This window comes from Anomalospiza imberbis, chromosome 8, assembly GCF_031753505.1.
Source record: "Anomalospiza imberbis isolate Cuckoo-Finch-1a 21T00152 chromosome 8, ASM3175350v1, whole genome shotgun sequence".
Taxonomy (NCBI): Eukaryota; Metazoa; Chordata; class Aves; order Passeriformes; family Viduidae; genus Anomalospiza; species Anomalospiza imberbis.
This window is the reverse complement of record NC_089688.1, coordinates 5,573,974-5,591,793: the sequence shown is the minus strand read 5'-3', so window position 1 is coordinate 5,591,793 and position 17,820 is coordinate 5,573,974. Positions and strand designations below refer to the sequence as shown.

The window sequence follows — 17,820 nt, the reverse complement described above, 5'->3', positions numbered from 1 at the left end:
GCGAGAAATTTTTTAAGAGAAGAGTTTTAAGAACTGTTTTTAAGACAAAATTCTAGCAACCAGGACAGGACAAGGTGTCTGAAACTCTGAACCTTGGACCTGACCTCAAAGAGCATGTTCTGTACACTGCCCTGGGAAACCAAACTATGGGCACAGGATTCAAAAGTGTGGTCCAGAGGGCAATTTATCGGTTATGGCCACAGGAAGAAACTCGTCACAAGGCTGTTAAATACATCTGTGCATTTACTCAGAAATCTGGTTAGCCTCTTCTAAAACCTCTCCACTTGAGGAGAGGTTGTGTGGCTGGGAATGAAAAGCTTTCTCTGTGTTACATGGAGAACCAACTCCAGTCTGGCTGAGATGACATCCCTACAGTGAGTCTTGTTAAACAGATCCTTGTGCAAGACCCGGCAAAATGAGGAAGAAAACAGAGGATGAACAGGAAGAATTCTAAAGTGAGGAATTTGTAGGCATTTCAGAAAAGATATCAGTGATTCCTCAAACCTGGATTATATTGTGATGCATTTGTGAATGATAACATTGCTCTGCCTGTGACCATCACCTCAGTCTCTGCTATGCAGAAGTGGTGGGGGAGGTTTCCTGCTTTCAGTTTTTCTTCCCAGAGCTCTGATGAAAGCTGTACAAGTACATCACTGGTAATCAGGGGCTCTGCACAAACAAACATATGTACTTCTTTCAGTATCCACTCCTCTATTCAACCCACCAGCGGGAATCAAGGCAAGGATTCTCTCTCATTCTTCCCTCCAAAAATGGCAAAAAAGACAACATGAAAACATCACTACAAGGAAGCAAAAGGAAAAACCTACTGGACTTCATCCCGTGCTGTTCTGAAGTCTTCCGTGGCAGCAGTAATTCTCCTTTCAAAGGGAAAACAGAGACAGACGCTACCCCGGATATTGTACGATTCTATTTATCTCAGCAAGTTGGCCCCGTGCGTTCTAGTGAAAGAGCAGAATCATTTGAACCACCTTCAGAGAAAAGAACAGGGAGAACAAAGACTCCCCCTTTTGACACCAGTGAGCTCCTGCAACACTTCTCTGAATCTGGGAGATGATGACCTTATATTCTGGCAGTCACTTACCTGATAAAGCTATGTTTTAGTTTGTACCTCATTCTGGCTACTTTGGGAAGAGAGTAAACCAGCAGTGGCTGGAGACTGAGTCTTTTGTGTTAACAGGTTCAATACAGACAAAAGCTGATGCTGAAACAGAAGAAAAAAGTCGAAACAACCTGAAGAAGTTGGGAAATAGCACAAATACAGAGCATTCTTTCCCCAGTTCCCCTCACACCCATGTGTTTTTTTGTTCTCTGACAATGAATTCCAAAATCCCTTTTTTCCTCAGCTAGCAGCCTCCACCCCAGTGCAAGCCCCTCAGACAGCTCCAATAGAACCAACACTGCCTGCAATGTAATCAAACAGCAGCAGAGAACTAAACCAGGCTCCAGTCATAGCTTGGAACCAAACACGAGCAGTTTAAGTAGACAACTCCATTGCTTTCACACCTATCCTGTTACTGGTGGTATCTCCTTTCAAACAGTGAGATACAACCTCCTGTCTCAAAACATGCAGCACATCCTGGAGGCAAAGGAAGTAGAGAACCCTTTCTCAGCTGAGCAGCAATCCCAGCAGACAAATGAAGGAATTATAGAACAACATATAGCCAAATTTTTTCCATGACTGCTAAAATCTTACCAAAATTGCAAATCAGAAAAATTGTGGGGAAAAGAAGTCTTCTTTACAATTTCTGTCCCTCTGAATCATAAGAAATCACAATTACCCTCATCTCTTCTCACAAAACTACTCAAGAGAATGACTTCTCAATAATAAAATGATAATTCTAGACTTCATGGTTGAAAGTTAAGCCTAGAACTATGAACAGGCTGCAAATCATTGCTTCATGAATCTGGAAAAATTAATCAGATCTGTAAACTGCCCTGTTAATCTCAAAGCCAAGCACTACTGAGTCAACGTCCATGAGGTAGAACTCTGGCCTTTCTCGACATACAGAATGAAAAAGAAATTTTGGCTAATGAATTTCTTCACTTGGTCTCAGACAGGAACTACATTATTTCCCCACTCCACAACCGCTCCTACTTGCAAACTCATTCCTTCAGAGGGTGACTAATGTGCAGGGCAGTTCAATGAGCAGTAAAATGTAAAGAACAAAGAGAGCACAGGTTTTGTCTGCAAGGCAGAAGACACAGAATTATGGTCTGGTGAACTCAAAGTCAACGAGGATGGGGGAGGGCATTGGGAGATTCAGTGAAGGTGTATCCAAGCTACAGTGTCTGACAAGGGACACCCAAAACCCTGCATAAAGAAAACCCAAACTACTCTGTGCACAAACAAATGACTTGAAGAGCATGATAAAACCAATGGCCAAGAGTTACAACAGTTGAAAACATACAGGAATGAAAATCCCTTTACATAAGGATTTATTTTAACTTCTTATTTTCACTTCTCTAATGGGAAGGCTGTTTGAACACAATACTGCTTGAAAAAGAAACTCCAATCTCACTAGCCTTACTTATTACAGTTAATTTGTGGGTAATTCACACCCATCTTCTCATGCCTGCCTTGGAAATGGAAAATAAGGCTCAATTTCTGATAAATAAAAATTACTGTGTTTACATGCATACATGGTTACCAATATTCTTCGGCTTGTCACAATTTTGGATCATATTTGAAAACAGAATTTCAAGGGAAAAGCAAGTATCTCCTTTGGCCTAATGACTTGTTTTCCGTAAGAAATTTGATATAAACAGTTACTGGGTTTCCTTCATTTACTTTTTATAGTCAAAATGTTATTGCAGGCCAACATAACAACAGTATTCGTGATTTATTGTATTTTATAAATTTTGCAATGGCTTTCCTGTTACCTCCCATCTTCATCTCTCATTTCTTAAGATAAACAGATCTTTCAGTTCATTTCAAAAACCCTAAAGGCAACCAACAAAAATCTGGACTACATTAGTTGAAAAATTTATACTGAAACTGCACCAAGAAATCAAACAGCAGCTAGAGTTTTAAACTGCCAATGGAGATACTAAGACCCTGGTTAACACATGTTAAATGTACATATATGTTAAAGACAGCCAGTTCCCTGATAGAAAATAACTACTTTTCATAGCGTCACTGTGCCACAAACATCCACGGCCAAGTAACAGACCAGTACTTTCTTTATACAGTAAAATTACATAGATTACAAAAACAAACCCCTCAGTGTCTTACGGTAAACACATACACTAAAACATATGTTATAATACCATTAACATATAAAAGGAATTGATTAGAATCCTGTAAAACCAGGGGGAAAGCCAGTTTGTCTTCCCTAGTATCCAAAATTTGGTTAAAATACCAGTAACAGAAAGATGTGGTACAGACACGAAACAGCTTACAGCTTTCCAGTGTGCTGGGCAGGTGAGATGTCCCACACACTACCCCCAAAAGCAAGCAAATACAGGAGCAGTCAAATGATACCCAACAGCACCAACTTTCCCTGCCTGGATGTGTGGAACAGTTCCCCTTCCTGCTCATTTGTACATTGTATGTGCATTTGTAGCATGTAAGGATATGACCCTGGTCATTTTGTCACCATGAGAGGAAGCTTAGGTTAGATATTCAGAGGAGGGTTTAAAAGGCACAATAAAAAGTGCACTGGTTATTCTAATAAATAATCTAGCATACAATCCTACGTGTGCCAATGATGTCATTTGTATTGAAGGAGCTCCCAGTACGTCTGTCATTAAAAGATTGTGCAATTGTAGCAGCCAAAGATGTTGAAAACTGCATTCTACAGCAGTGGCAGTAATTTCACAGCTGTGTGCAAAAATGTGATTAATTACAGTTCACTGGGTACTTTGATAGTAACACAGGAAAATAGATTGGCATAGAAAAAAACATATCAATTAAGAATGCCATCAAGCCTCCCTGAAACATAACCTTCTAGTAGTATGTATACACAGCATTTACATAGATTAACTTCCAAGATATAGGTTTCATATATATAAAGGGCATAAATTCAAAACTATTAATAAGAGACCGTATGAAAACTGTATAAATTCTTTCCTAACTTTCCTTCCTGAGCTTTCCTAAAAGCTTATCTGAGATTATCCAAGTTTAAAGGGAACACAAAGTGCTGCATCTTCAGACACACATCAGAGCTGCATTTCTGCCTGACCACATTTTGGGGGTGGAGGAAAAACACCAGAGTCAGAGCAAGTTCTCTTTATATTGAACATATTGTGAAAACTATCCATGACCCCTCCACCTGCAAATCCAGGCATACACATTTCTGTGCTGCAAGTGCACCAGAGTCCTGCCTGACCAGATACTGCTGCTGCCTGCAGCTACCTTCACCAGCAAAGCTGATGGCACTGGGTGGAGGGTCACACAATTCTGCCTGTCCAGGTGATGGCCTGACAGCAGTTTGACAAGAAGTCCAATGAAAGTTCTGATGCAATTTCAAACCTGTAACTGCTTTTTTCCACAGGACAGCATCTTACTAGACAGCAGAAAAACATCAATAAGTAAATGCCCACAGTGATTTCTATTTTAGTTTCATGATAGTTCTAAAAGACATCTCTGACTTAATGCAGTTCCTCCACAGTTGTCCATAACTGCCCCAAGTACTGCTCCTGAATAAACTGGACCAAGAATCTCAGAAGATGACTGCACGCAAATGCCTATCACTCTACTTGCCAATAAAAAATCAATTAATTACCACCTCTCCAACTGTCTTGTAAATATGTCTTACCCAGGAAGTTAAACAGAATCGATTAGGTCTGTCCTAAGTAATCTAACAGGAGATAGTTCAAAAGGGGGGGATGGTGATACCTATTGTTCAGGATTAAAAGGATTAGCATCTTGCCTCAAACTTCAGTAAAGCATCTGATCCCAGCAACACCATACAAGCAGTTTACAGAGGTGTTGGTGCTTTTCTTGTACTCTGCCATCATGTACCATTCACTAGTAACAAGATTCCTGAAAGGAAATGTCTTGTGGTGCATCTTCAAACTCTGCTTTCTGTAAGCCATGAAGATAAACCCTGTCATTTCTGTAGCACTTCATGTAATCATGATGTGAAAAAAAAGAGTTGATTTTAACTTCAGAAGTAATAAAAAGTTTAATGAATAATTTGGACTAATGTACTACAAGTAATAAAGGTACTGTAATTTAGAATAGTAAGAGTGCTACTATAAGCAAGAGCATATGTGGACAAATAGAAATTCTGGAACCAAAACCAGCAGGCTTTACAGAACACTGAATCATAGGATCACAGAATATGCTGAGTTGGAAGGGACCTACAAAGATCATCCTATTCCAGCAAATACACCAAAACACACAGGAACATAGTCCCCTAAAAAGCTGGTTACATTCAAATGCAAAAAATTCTGTAGAACACAAAGATTTTGGCTGTTATTTATATAGAGTTGTATTATTATACTTTCAAAATAACTAAATATATCAGCCAATGATAAGAAGTACTATTCAGCTCGTTTCAGGATGCAGCTAAATGTTTCAGTGATTCCAACAACATCTATCCACTCACAATCAGCCCGACGAACCAGTAGTTTATTCCTATTGTGATGATACTAACACAGTTTGTAGCAATTCAGTATATGCATTTAAAATCTCAGTAAAACCCTTCAAACTAAAGATGTAAGAATTTTTCAGAGTCATCTGAAACTAGAGCCAAGAACAGAAATATAATTTTGCATCATTTATTAAAAGAAATTAGGTACTTACCCCATGTCCTAGACTTGAAATTGATGGGAAATTTCAAATTAAAATACTCAGGATTTTTTCAGAATGATGCATTATATGTAAGAATAATTAATTTTTTTCTTATACAGATCTATTAAAAAATTGGCTAACGAATAGACCACGACTTTTCCATAAAGTAGTCAAAATGGAACACAATAGCAGCTAATAAAACACAAAAAAGCTGAATATAAGACTTTTTTTTTACCCATGACTGCTGGACCCTCTGAGAGTCGGTAGACAAAAAATAAACACTATATCATTAATTGAGTTAATAATTCACCTATCTGTAAATAAGAAGTCAGACTTACTCACGGTTAGATGAGGTCTGCCATATTTCTCTAGTAAAGTATTAATTACTGCAAAAGGATATTACTTGCAAACAAAGATCAACCCCCTAATCAATATGAGTCTATTTTGATTGTTTACAAAATCAGCCTAATGAATCCTCTTCTGAAATTGTTTTAGTTTCTCAAGATTTTATATAGTCCTAAATTTATAGTTCTTAACATTGATTCACCTTCTGGTATTAAAGATACTGTAGGTAACAATGCTTTAAACATGCAATGCACATTTAAAAAGATAAAATACCTCAAAGAATTCACAATATCTATTGCTGAAGCAACCTCAGGCTTTACTCCAAGGAAGTGCAGATAAGTTAGGGGGAAAAAGCCAATCCCAAACCAAAGTTTCACTGTATGTCCTTCCCCCATTTACATGAATATATCATGCAGGAGATGCCAGAAAACCAGAAGTGTTCTAAACCCACAGAGAACATAAAGTGGTTTGTTGATACCTGCTGAATTTCAAAAACCTAAATGGTTTCAGTGTTGTTCCATCATTTGTTTAGGACTGACATAATCTTAACAGGACAGGCTTTACAAAGAGAAACACAAGCACCTTCAGTTTAAGTTCTTGCTTTTTCTTTCAAGAAGTCATTGGATGTGTCTTTGCCATTTCTAGCCCTTGACTCAACTTCCTGATTTGGCCAGCAGTTGGAAGGATGTTGATCCAAGGGTACGAGAAAGGAAGTGGTAAAACAATATGCTCCCAGCCCTGGCCTCTGCATGTGCACAGCAAATGGATTTTGAACCCACACCATGTAACTAAAACCTGTATTAAGTGAGGACAGGAAAATTGCTCAGCAGAAGAAACCAACCTGTGCCTTCAGCAGCCTTCTCCTCTATCCTTCTCTCCCCCCATTAATACCCCCTCACAATTCCAGGTAATCTGTGATTAGGCAGTAACTACCTCTTAGTTGTCATCATGAGTGGAATGAGCTGCAGCCAACAAACATTCCCATTCCTCTGCCCAGCCACCAAATCCAAGAAGGGCTTCAGAAACACTGATCATATCCATGCCAACATAAATGGTCCAACACAAAGTTTGAAAAGTAACATGTTCCCATACAAAAACACCCCTGGAAAGAACAGGCAAGTACTTCAGGAGGCTGCTCTTGTGACAGTGAAGGCAGGAATAGAGGACATGGGGGTTTACTACTGCAGGGGCTGTTTTTCAAAAACAATGCACATGATCGTCACTTTGCTACAAAAGCAGAAAGTTTAGGATGCTAAAAAATTCAGATTCTGCTCAGCTATTCTCCTCGTGCAAGTTAAATCCCTCAAGCTGACATTCTGTTCCTGAACTTTCCTATGCTCAGTTTTCTCCTTAGCAGTTGAGATAAATTTAAAAAGCAAACATAGTAAAACATCAAATTGTTGCTAGAACAACTTCAGCAGTGTTTGCGGTTGCTATGGAAATTTGACTTTTCCTGTCCTCAAGAAAGTGCCATGTATGAAAGCCTGCTCATGATAAATATATCACGGACAGCCCATTTATAATGCTTTAGCACCTATGACTTTTTTTTCCAAATACTTGATTTAGCCTGTTTTAGTGTAACTGAAGGCTTGCAACATCTGCCAGCAAAAGAAATTTCTGTTAATGGCTGGTAACTACCAACATCTCATTTCAAAACCTTTTTCAAATGCAGAACCCTGAGAATGACAAAATGAAACAAAAAATACGTAATAAATCAGAAGTGATCCATATAATTCAAGTACAGACAACACATAATAAAAATAAACAATAGCACTTGATTCTCACATATATGTCTGCTTAGATCACAAGTGCTTAGTGCAAACTAAAAGAATAATTTCTGTAATGGAGGGGACAGAGATTGTGGATCTAACAGACTGAGGTGGGTTTAAGCCAGTGCCAAAAAAGGGAGACAGAAGCATGGCCCTTTCAGCATCAGTGAGAGACCTAAGCAGCAGCAGTTGCCTTGTTTGTATGTCAATAACCTAAATTCAGGGGGAGTTGAAGGATATGCTTTCTTAGGAATACCAAAAAAGCCTTCTTCATTTGAAAAATACAGGACTTTTACCCTGAACTAGGAAAACACAGTGTCTGGTCCTGACTACAACATTTTTTACTGTATTGAGACGTGGATTTCACCTGAAGCTCCCATGTCTCAGCTGTATGAGAATGGGAGGAACAGGAATGCACCAAGCCTTATGTATCCACACAGTCAAGTAACCTACTGAAGTACCTTTTACAGAAAAAGTCCTTCACATTTTGGGTGGGTTTTCCACACTGCTATTTGTAAGTTGGATATTGAGACTTCATACAACACATCACTGTATTCACTGTTAAGCACAGAAGAGACTGCTGGAATTCTGGGAAAGAAGAACACAAAGCTTATAAAATTCTAATTAGGCTTTCCATAACTTATCTTACTCAAGTAAGCATGATGTGAGCAGTGCTTTAGTATTGCACAGCTGACAAGTTATTAATGCATAGAAACAGCAGTGGAGATTTGAAGAGTGGGTGGCTTTCAAAATTAGCTGCTAAATGGATTTGACAGGTGTAAAGCCCAGCTGCTCCTCCTGCCATCACAAGAAAAACACTGAGCAGTATCTGGGGTGGAGGTCTTCTGGCAAAGCTTTCCTTCATCTGGACAGCCACTGTTGGCATGGAGGACAAGTACCATGCTGACATCTCTCTCTCACTGTACAGACTCTCAACAGGTATAGTTCAGAAAATAGGCTTTTTTAAATGCTTTAAACAGATAGAGACAAATATTCTGTTTGTGTGTATATTTCTATACACACGATCTGTAAATACGCACACATATATATAATATATAGATTTATATTATAAGTCAATTTATATAACCAGCAACGGGTAAGACTGAGACTGATGAGTCTGATGGAGATACGCAGTCACCTTCCAAAGCTTAAGCTCTGGAAGCTGAATTTCCACAATACTGTACTGAAATAACCACCTGCATCCACCAGCCTATATCCTGCTCACTGTGGAATCTCCAAAGTAGAGCTGATCTTTCTAATTCACTGAAAAAGTACAGATAATCTAGACAGCTACAAAGCACTTTGCTTTCTTCAGCACAAGAGAAAATTTTGTTCTCATAAATACTGTTGGGAAAAAAATAATAAATCAAATACTTAAGATTTTCCAGAGAACCCAGCATACCTCATAGCTCTTCTACACAAAGAAGCTGTGCAGTAGGTCAACACTGAAGCCAAAGTGTGAGTACAGCTCAGATACACCACCACTAGCTCCGGTCTAGCTGACTGGGCTAGCAGCAGGAGTATAATCATATCCCAAACCAGTCTAGGTTTCAGTTATAAATATCAATACGCAAGCAGTCACCCTGCACTGAGCTCCCTGCAGCTGTGGCTCCAAGTGCCGAGCTTGAATATGGAACCTCAAGATGCTTTATGTCTGTTTTTCACAGAAAGACATGTAAATCATCAGCAGCATTTCACTGCTATCTGACTTTGGAGCAGGGGCAAGAGACAGAGGCATGCTCAACTGGGAGCATTACTGAGTTACAGCTGGAGGATGCTAAACAGTACCTAAGGTTTTTTAACTGGCACAACCCTTGGAGAACAGGAAGTGCTTTACTAGCAGGAAAGAACCTGAGGTACAAAGACATCCAGGATGCTGTGACATACTAAAGCAGATTTCTCTAGATGAGATGACAAAATGGCAACTCCCAAGCCAGCATGACCTACATGAGTTGTGGCTACTGCTGAAGTCTAGAAAATATTCCATTTTGTTTGGAATTCTGTAACTTCTATAAATGAAATTAACATTAAGAACTATTCTTAGCACAGCACTTAACTACAAAAAAATTTCATTTATTTTATATATGTAAGTATGCTTTTACAAAACTAAATCTTTTCACACAAAAAAGCATCCCCATTGCTTACGAGTGCAAATTTAACAAGAAAGTAAAAAGGAATCCTGCCATTAGCCAACATCTTAAGAGAAAAAACTTTGGAACAACCAATGCAGTAGTGTAAAGTGCACAGAAAGTACTAGGGCCATGTAGAAAACAGCACTGCAGTGAGGCTTTCCAACCCATCACTCATTTCCAGAGTGGGAAGCCACAGGGAAACACCCATATTTCATAACAAAGCATCTGGGAAGGTAGATTCCGGTTTATTGTTCTTCTTTTGGGGCATGTCCTGGGAAGGTAATGGCCTCTCCCCAGAAGTTTGCATGGAGAGCAGAGACTCCCAGTAAGCAGTATTTCAAAAGAAGCAGGTGCCAAAGTACACAGGCGGGATGTGGTACTGCTTGAGACGTTTATGTTCTGTGGGAATATTACAGTAATGTACTCTCCAAAGTCATCTTTGAACCATCTCCAAGTGCTGTTTCTGCATGTTACTGTCTTTCACAATGCAGCAAACATCGGGTCATTTATGCTCTGCTGAGTCAGTTACTTGAATTTTCTCTTCCCCAAGCTCTAAAGTTTTCCAAGAAGCTGACAGCTTCCAAGCATTTTCTCCTCTATTGCATATATCTTATCTTTACCCCATATTACCAAGGGATACAAGCACTAGAATTGTGATGCAGAGAAAGGAGTACCTGAAAAAAACACTTAGTTTTTGATTGTTTTCCCTGAAAGCTACAATTCTCCCTCCCCTCAAATTTGAAATATCCTCAAAGTTTTTACATATTTTTAGGACTCAGAAGACCGAGTCTTCTCTCTGCCTTACTTTCCATAGACACAGTAATCCTTTGTGAATTAATTTCTTTTTACTGCTGGAATATTTTGAGTGTCCGCTGAGGATTTAATCATAGTATCTGGCAGTGTATACCTCTATTTTTCACTGTGCAGAGAGAGAACAGGCTGCAATGAAGTAACTGAATATGCAGGGGGAACATCAGCAATATCTATAGAAGCTCCCGATTTTAACAGGGATCAGTCTGAGCCATGGGATCAACACATAAAAGAGAAACTTACTCAGAAATGCTAAAATTAGATCATCAAGACAAAGAAGAAAACAAATCCTCGAGAGAGTGAAAAAGTGGCAGTGTGTCACAGTATAAACAGAAAGGAACCTGTTCTACTTTCCATTATCGTGCCAAAGATGAAGAATTTTATTTGTCTCAAGAACATCTGGAAGCCCTGTAGAAGCTTGTTGTACAAACTGTACACTTCCTTCTTTAATCATGACACAAATGCCAATAAACTCGCACTTCAAAAATATTTGCTTCATAATCTAGCACAATCAAGCCAGCTGAAGCAGAATGCAGTCAAGCAAAGGGATTCTGCAATTGACAGCTGGGACAGAGGGACACGGAGGAGAGGAAAGGCTACATAAGGTCAGAGGACAAGTCCTCTCTTCCATGTATCCAGGAACGCTTCACCTCATACTTTACTACCAAGTGCCCTAACATGCAGTCAGCACATGAACATGTTGGGCTCATTCACATCTAACCAGAACAAACACATCCACTGCCACCAAAACAAACCTCATCTCCTTCTTCTGCTGAAGATGATCTCCTCATTAGCATGACAGTCAGACTGAGAGCCCACAGTCCCACATGTGCCACTGGCCATTGTAAATCAGCTCCAGATTCTCACAATGGAAAAGGGCTCGTTCTTGCCAGTGAAGATTCACTCTTTGTCCCTGTTTTTGCTCTAAGTCTGGCTAAAGCTCTATATTCTTGCAGAGCCCTGCACAGAGTCCCAGGAAAGACTGTTCTCAAACTACTGGTTTAGCAATTATTTCACTTGATCCAAGAGAGACAGGCAAACAGGCATGCTCCTTTTTTTACTGGGGGCGGGGGCTGGGGGAGGTTGAGTTGTTCTTCCAGCCTCCCTACCTTAGGAGATATGCATATTCAGGATCTCCTCATGAAAATGTATTTTAGCTTTTATCTATATATTCCTCAGAAACACAGAATTGCAGGAGAACCAGTTCTTGATGTATACCAGCCCTGAAACTGGGAGTGCTAGTTACTGCAGAACTTTGTATTAATTGAGACCAAAGAGCAAATCTGTTGGTTTGACAAGGTGAGTACTGTAAAGCTAATGAAGCATTGTCTTCATATTCAGAGCAAACTACTATGGTTTCTTCTGATTTATTACATATGGACTCATACTGAATTCACAAGCTGCACTGGTTGGTTTACAGGTATAAAAAAAGGCAACACATACTTCACAAAACAAGGTATACCCAGAGGAACACATGAAATACTCTGACTCATCATCATCCCAGGCACCCAGCTCTGCCCTGCCAGCTAAATGTACCATTCCCCAGTCCTGTTTTTCATCACAGTATGCTGAGCCAAACTGTTTCCTCCTTTGACATCTACCCTGCACAAGACCATCAAGTTTCTTCCAAAGGGAAAAGGCTAAAATAAGATACTTTTCCTTTTCTATTCTACAACATCCTCTTCCTTTCTTGTTGCAGAAGTTTCTCATGTGTGTTCTCATTCAATGCATTCACTTTTCTCTATATCCAATTCCAATCCTTTTCGTTCCAACCTCTTGTGTTCTTCTTCCTTTACCTGAAAGCACAGACTTGCCATAACCTATCAACCTTAAACTCATTTAATCATAACTGCATTTTCTACAATTCTTCTTTCCATGCTTCTTAAAATGCCTGTCTGAAATGTCTTTCTTTCATTCCCATCTGTAGACCTTCAATAATAAATTTTTGGTTCAGCATATCATTCAGGTTCCCAAAACCTTCTTCCCAAACACAATTATTAAGAAAAAGACATTCAGCCCACATCTTCCTGTGCCTAAAACATGTACAGTTGATGCTGTGAAAAAATGTGAACTGCTATCTATGTTTCTACCATAGTGCCCTCTGCTAGCAAGTCTATGACCTTAAAACTTTTCCTGCACATTATTCTATTATTCTCTAAAATATCTCTAGCTGCTTCTATCCTTTGTCATCTTATTTTCTCCCTCTATGCTTTATTTCTAGATATTTTAATGTGCAATTAGAGAGGCAGTAATTAAATTCAAACTGACAGCTCACAGAAGCATTCTGTTCAGTCCACATTAAAACCTTGGCTCCAATTTGTCACCCTGCCCACACATGTACTTCCATCTCCCCTCTTGGCTGCTGAGGGGATTCCACCATATTCCTAAGACTTCAGACTGAAGTATATCATATGCATGATTTTATCACTGATGTCTAACTCATAGTACCCAAACTATTTCTATATAGGTAAATTAATATACTATCCCTAAAATACAACTATTCTTTATCTACCTACAAGTAAAAAAAAATTATTCAGCATGCCAATTGCTGCAAAGTTATTTCTGAGAAATTCAAAACACAATTCTGCCTCATTTTTGAAGTACTGATGACTCCCCTAACCCATCGCTCTCATCTTTTTCCATCTTTGTGACATGCACCCCCTCCTCCTTATTTACCAACCCAAACCGATGCCTTCGATTTCAACACCTTATCTTGGTGACATTTTTTAATCCCTTAATGTGAGAAGGCACACCACTCATTTCCACTTACCTACACTTTTTTCAGAATCCAAACTACTGCATAACCTCAGGAAAATCAATGAGGAGTGTCACATACTTGCATTTTTTCCTATGCTAACAGGCCAAGAAGCTTTCTCCTGCATTGACATCTGTAAAGCATCTGTATTACTCTAAGGTTAACAACAAGCACTGGTTACCAAACATCCTCTTCCTCAATATCCAGGCCACACATATGCTGACATTGCTTATCACTATTGCCATTTCTTTAGGCTTCTTGACAGTCTTTTCTTCTATCATTGCAAGCACCTCACATGCAGGGTGATTTCCAATTATACCAGCTAGGCAGCCAAGTCCTCCAGTGCTCTCAGGAAATCATCACACAGGAAGAAAATGCATTTGATTACAGCATGCACAACCTGAGGCACTACAGTTCCTCCCTCCTTCTCAGCCTTGCACAGTGGCAGAGGTAACCAAAGTCATCACATGAAGTCATCACAATGAAGCTTGTTACTGGCAATAGGGCTCCAGGTTCATTTACAGCCAATTCTTCACCTGAGGCAGGAACTTCCATTAAAAGAATACAATGTCATCATGAGAGAAACTGAATTCAGGTGGTAGGCTACCCCTCTCCTCTTACTGAGTTTCTAAACAAGGAGAAAGAGACAGTGCTTTCCATCTCCTCCCTTTCTCAGCCTGACTACAGAGCCTGAAACCTTAAAGCATAGTTACACAAGATCAATGGATGCTGTGCTTTCAGGAATAGCTACACCTCAGGCATTTTAAAATAGCAACATTTGTGAACAACTTGCATTCTAGAAATTTCATCTATAAAGTAGAGATTATATCATATCACACAACTGAGTGATGAAAGCAGTCAGTAACTGCAGTACTCAGACACTAGACTGGTAACTTCCCACAAAAAAAGCCCCAGAGCAATTGCAGACCTTGTCTTCAGATCAGGCTTGAATACCATACAGTAAATACAGGGCCCGTTAATCAAAGGAGAAGAGAAGGTGATAAGAACCATCTAAATAAACAAGCAGTTTTCATTCACTCCACTGAAGGCAAAGATCCTAGAGAAATACCACATAAAATTTTCTAAAATATTGCTTTGCTGCAATTATGTTAGCATCCAAAATAAAGCTGTACCAAAACCTTTTTTTAAAATATTGTTCACATGCATGGGAATGCTCGAGACTTTTCCTTTAAAGGTTACATCAAGATTCAGCTTTTTTAAAATATGTTTATTACCACGTCCACACTTAGGATTTCACCTAAAAGTGCAAATATTCCTACTGCTGTTTAACAAATCAATTTTTTACCACCTTTTTCATGCTTTCTTATTTTTAGTGAGTCTTGTTTCAGAAAATAAACAAAAAGCCCCCCCACAACCAAAACACACCACACAAACCTTCACAAAGCTCATCCACTCCAATGCACTGCAGTGTTTTGATCGTCTGGTGACAAAACCCAAAAGTTCCACGCCAGTTTGAGCACCCCCCGTGCCATGGTGTGCTCAGAGCTGCTATTGATACACAGCAAAACCTTGGGAGGTCTCTGCAAGGAATCTGCTCTGACTACAGCTAATATCCTGTATCTGCACTTTCCCTCAAATATGTTTTTCCTGGAATGGATGACTACAGGGTTTGACTCAGGAAACAATTGCTAGAACATCTGTATGCAGGCCAAGTATAAATGCTGAGAATTTCTCATCCTTAACATCTAAAAACTGTGACCTGACAAGATATTTGAGCCTCACTTCAGACTATATGATTTCAATTTTTTAAGTGTAAAGAAGGAAGATCTTTTGAAAATCTTCCTTCTCATGACTATCAGTTGCCTCAAGAGTGCAAACATTATAAAAAATTAAGGAATTTATAAGATACAGATGGAAGAAAAAATGTTTTTGCCTTTTGCTGGACTAGCACAAGTTTGATACAAGTGTCTGCTAGGAGAAAGGTTCAACCAAAACACTTTCACACATTAGCAAATATATTCTTGCAACTTGTGGACAGGATCAGCAGCCAGACTAGAATACTTTATAGAAACACACCCCCTCTAAACCCAAGAAGGATCTCTATCCTAGAGGGTGAGATTAAAAGCATGCAAAATAGCAGAGTACTTAGATACTAAGCTAACTTTTTAACAGATTTTAAAATACCCATCTCAATCAAGGAGAGATGGGTGGCTTCAAAGAGCAAGTAACATGGCTCCCTAAAACTAAAACTTCTTGCTCAAGGATATACTAACTTGCTTGTACAAGCAAATATATGACTCAGCCTGTACATCCAGAAAGTTAGCTTGCTTTTCTCAAGTACATTAGCATAAACATACAAGCTGAGTCAAGTAGGAATATTAACTGAAGAGGAGTAAATCAATCCAAAATCATCTATGACGTTTTGGACCAGATTGCTTCATGACTTTCAGCATGACTGTTCCCACCCCAGCTTCAAAAAAATTATCCCACAATAGCATTCCAAGAAATCCATCAGGTGCTCAGAGACAAGAATATGAAAGGAAACAGATTCAGCAAAAGCCAGAGGAGAAATTATCATCTAAATTCATCATGACTATAAATATCTAAAAAAAACAAGAGTGAAGTTACAGATATTAAGCTCATTATCAAATATATCTAAGACTTCCCTTCATCATTTCCAGAAATTTGTTGGAGGCCCCTTTCACCCACCAATCTGTGAAGAATCTTCCCCAACTGTATACAAAGCAAAACCATCCAATACAGTAGGCTCCCAAAATCTCACATCTACTGGGCTCTTCTGAAGGCTTTGATAGCACTACTAGTTTCTTTGGAGAAAAAAAAAAAAAGCACATATGTTTATTGCTGTTTAGATTATCTCATCAGATATATCTAAAGGCATGTCACAAATGCACACAGCCTCCCAGCAGTTATCTCAACAGCTTTAAAAGCTTGGGCACCAATCCAGAAAGAACAGAGTCACAAGTATCACCTCATAGACCAGGCAAACAATTACCACTTACTTGATTCATCTTTTCTCATCTTTCTGAACTCTGACCTGAATTTCAGATACCTTCTTTGTGGAAGGTGAGGGTATCACAAGCTTAAGGGTTTATTTTTCACCTTAATTTCAATCCTCCCCAGAGCAGATGTGTTACTGGTAAGTTTATATTTGTAAGAGGCTTAAACTATGTAAAGTGACATTAATCCTATTGTGTCACTCAGAGACCACTTTTGTAGTGCTTTAGGTTGATTCTAAAGGAAGATGAGTGACTATTGTCACATCACTCCACCCTTCCAACACCAACATGCTTTACTAGTTTTTTCTTGTCCTTTTCTTACCCTTCTTTCCCCCCTCCATGCTCACCACAGGAGTAACCTAGTTAGTTTCTTAAGGACAGAATTAAAGAGAATTAAATGTTTTAGTAAATGCAATTGTTAAAGTATCTTACCAATGCAGGCCATTGAATTTGTTTGATCTTTGATCCCTGAGTCTGGCTTGGGTCCTTTCTTTTTGCCCAGACCAGCTGGTACTCCACCAAGAAGGCTGCAAAATCTTCATAAACTTTAACCCATTCTCGCTTTTCCCATTCCAGGTCATCAAATTCCACATATACCTGGGGAAATTTAAGAAAGGAAAGGACATACATTATTGCATATATACAGCACATGTTCATCTACACACACTTTTCTATGCATACACTAAAAAATTTAATGCAAGATCTTTTTTATTACCCACTTTAATGCTATGGCTTTGAAATTAAATATTCAGTTCCTACACCACAGAAGACAGTTTTCTTGGCAGTGCATTTGTGGTGAAGAGAGGAAACTTACATTTACTAAAATATTACCACTAACATTGGGTGTCTTATCTCATGAACAAAAAGCATTACACTAAGTATTTAATAGTAGCATTCAAGCAATACATACAGCTATCTGCATAATCACTGAGTTTTACAAATACTTCTCATTTCCAGTTCAAATACATGTCACATAACACAAACCAACCAATGAATGTTTTTAAGGGAAAAAGAAAAAAGTCAATTGGAACAGCACCAGAAAGGACATCCTGAGCCTGCAGACCTTGCTACTAACAAGCAAGTCAAACACACAGGAGCTCACAGAAGCAGCTCCATTTCCTCCTGCAATTCAGCTCAAAAAACCAAACAAGAAACAATACCACCACGTTTTGCTTCCAGCTTGGTTAAGGTGGAGCCAGTCTGTAACTACTGGATCTTGTGCGATCCCTGTCCCTCCCCAGTACAGAACAGCTGTACCTTCTCCCCTCAGCAG

General features: G+C 39.1%; 1 protein-coding gene across 2 annotated transcripts in view; it reads right to left on the bottom strand.

Annotated features, from left to right (window-relative positions):
* The window catches only part of JMJD1C (jumonji domain containing 1C), a 159,321-nt gene that overhangs the window by 90,441 nt on the left and 51,060 nt on the right, over positions 1-17,820 (bottom strand). For both annotated transcript variants that reach the window (XM_068197068.1, XM_068197073.1), the window contains exon 2: positions 16,980-17,144. In XM_068197068.1, coding sequence (XP_068053169.1) covers positions 16,980-17,144 — 165 coding nt within the window. The remainder of the gene's footprint in view (positions 1-16,979; positions 17,145-17,820) is intronic.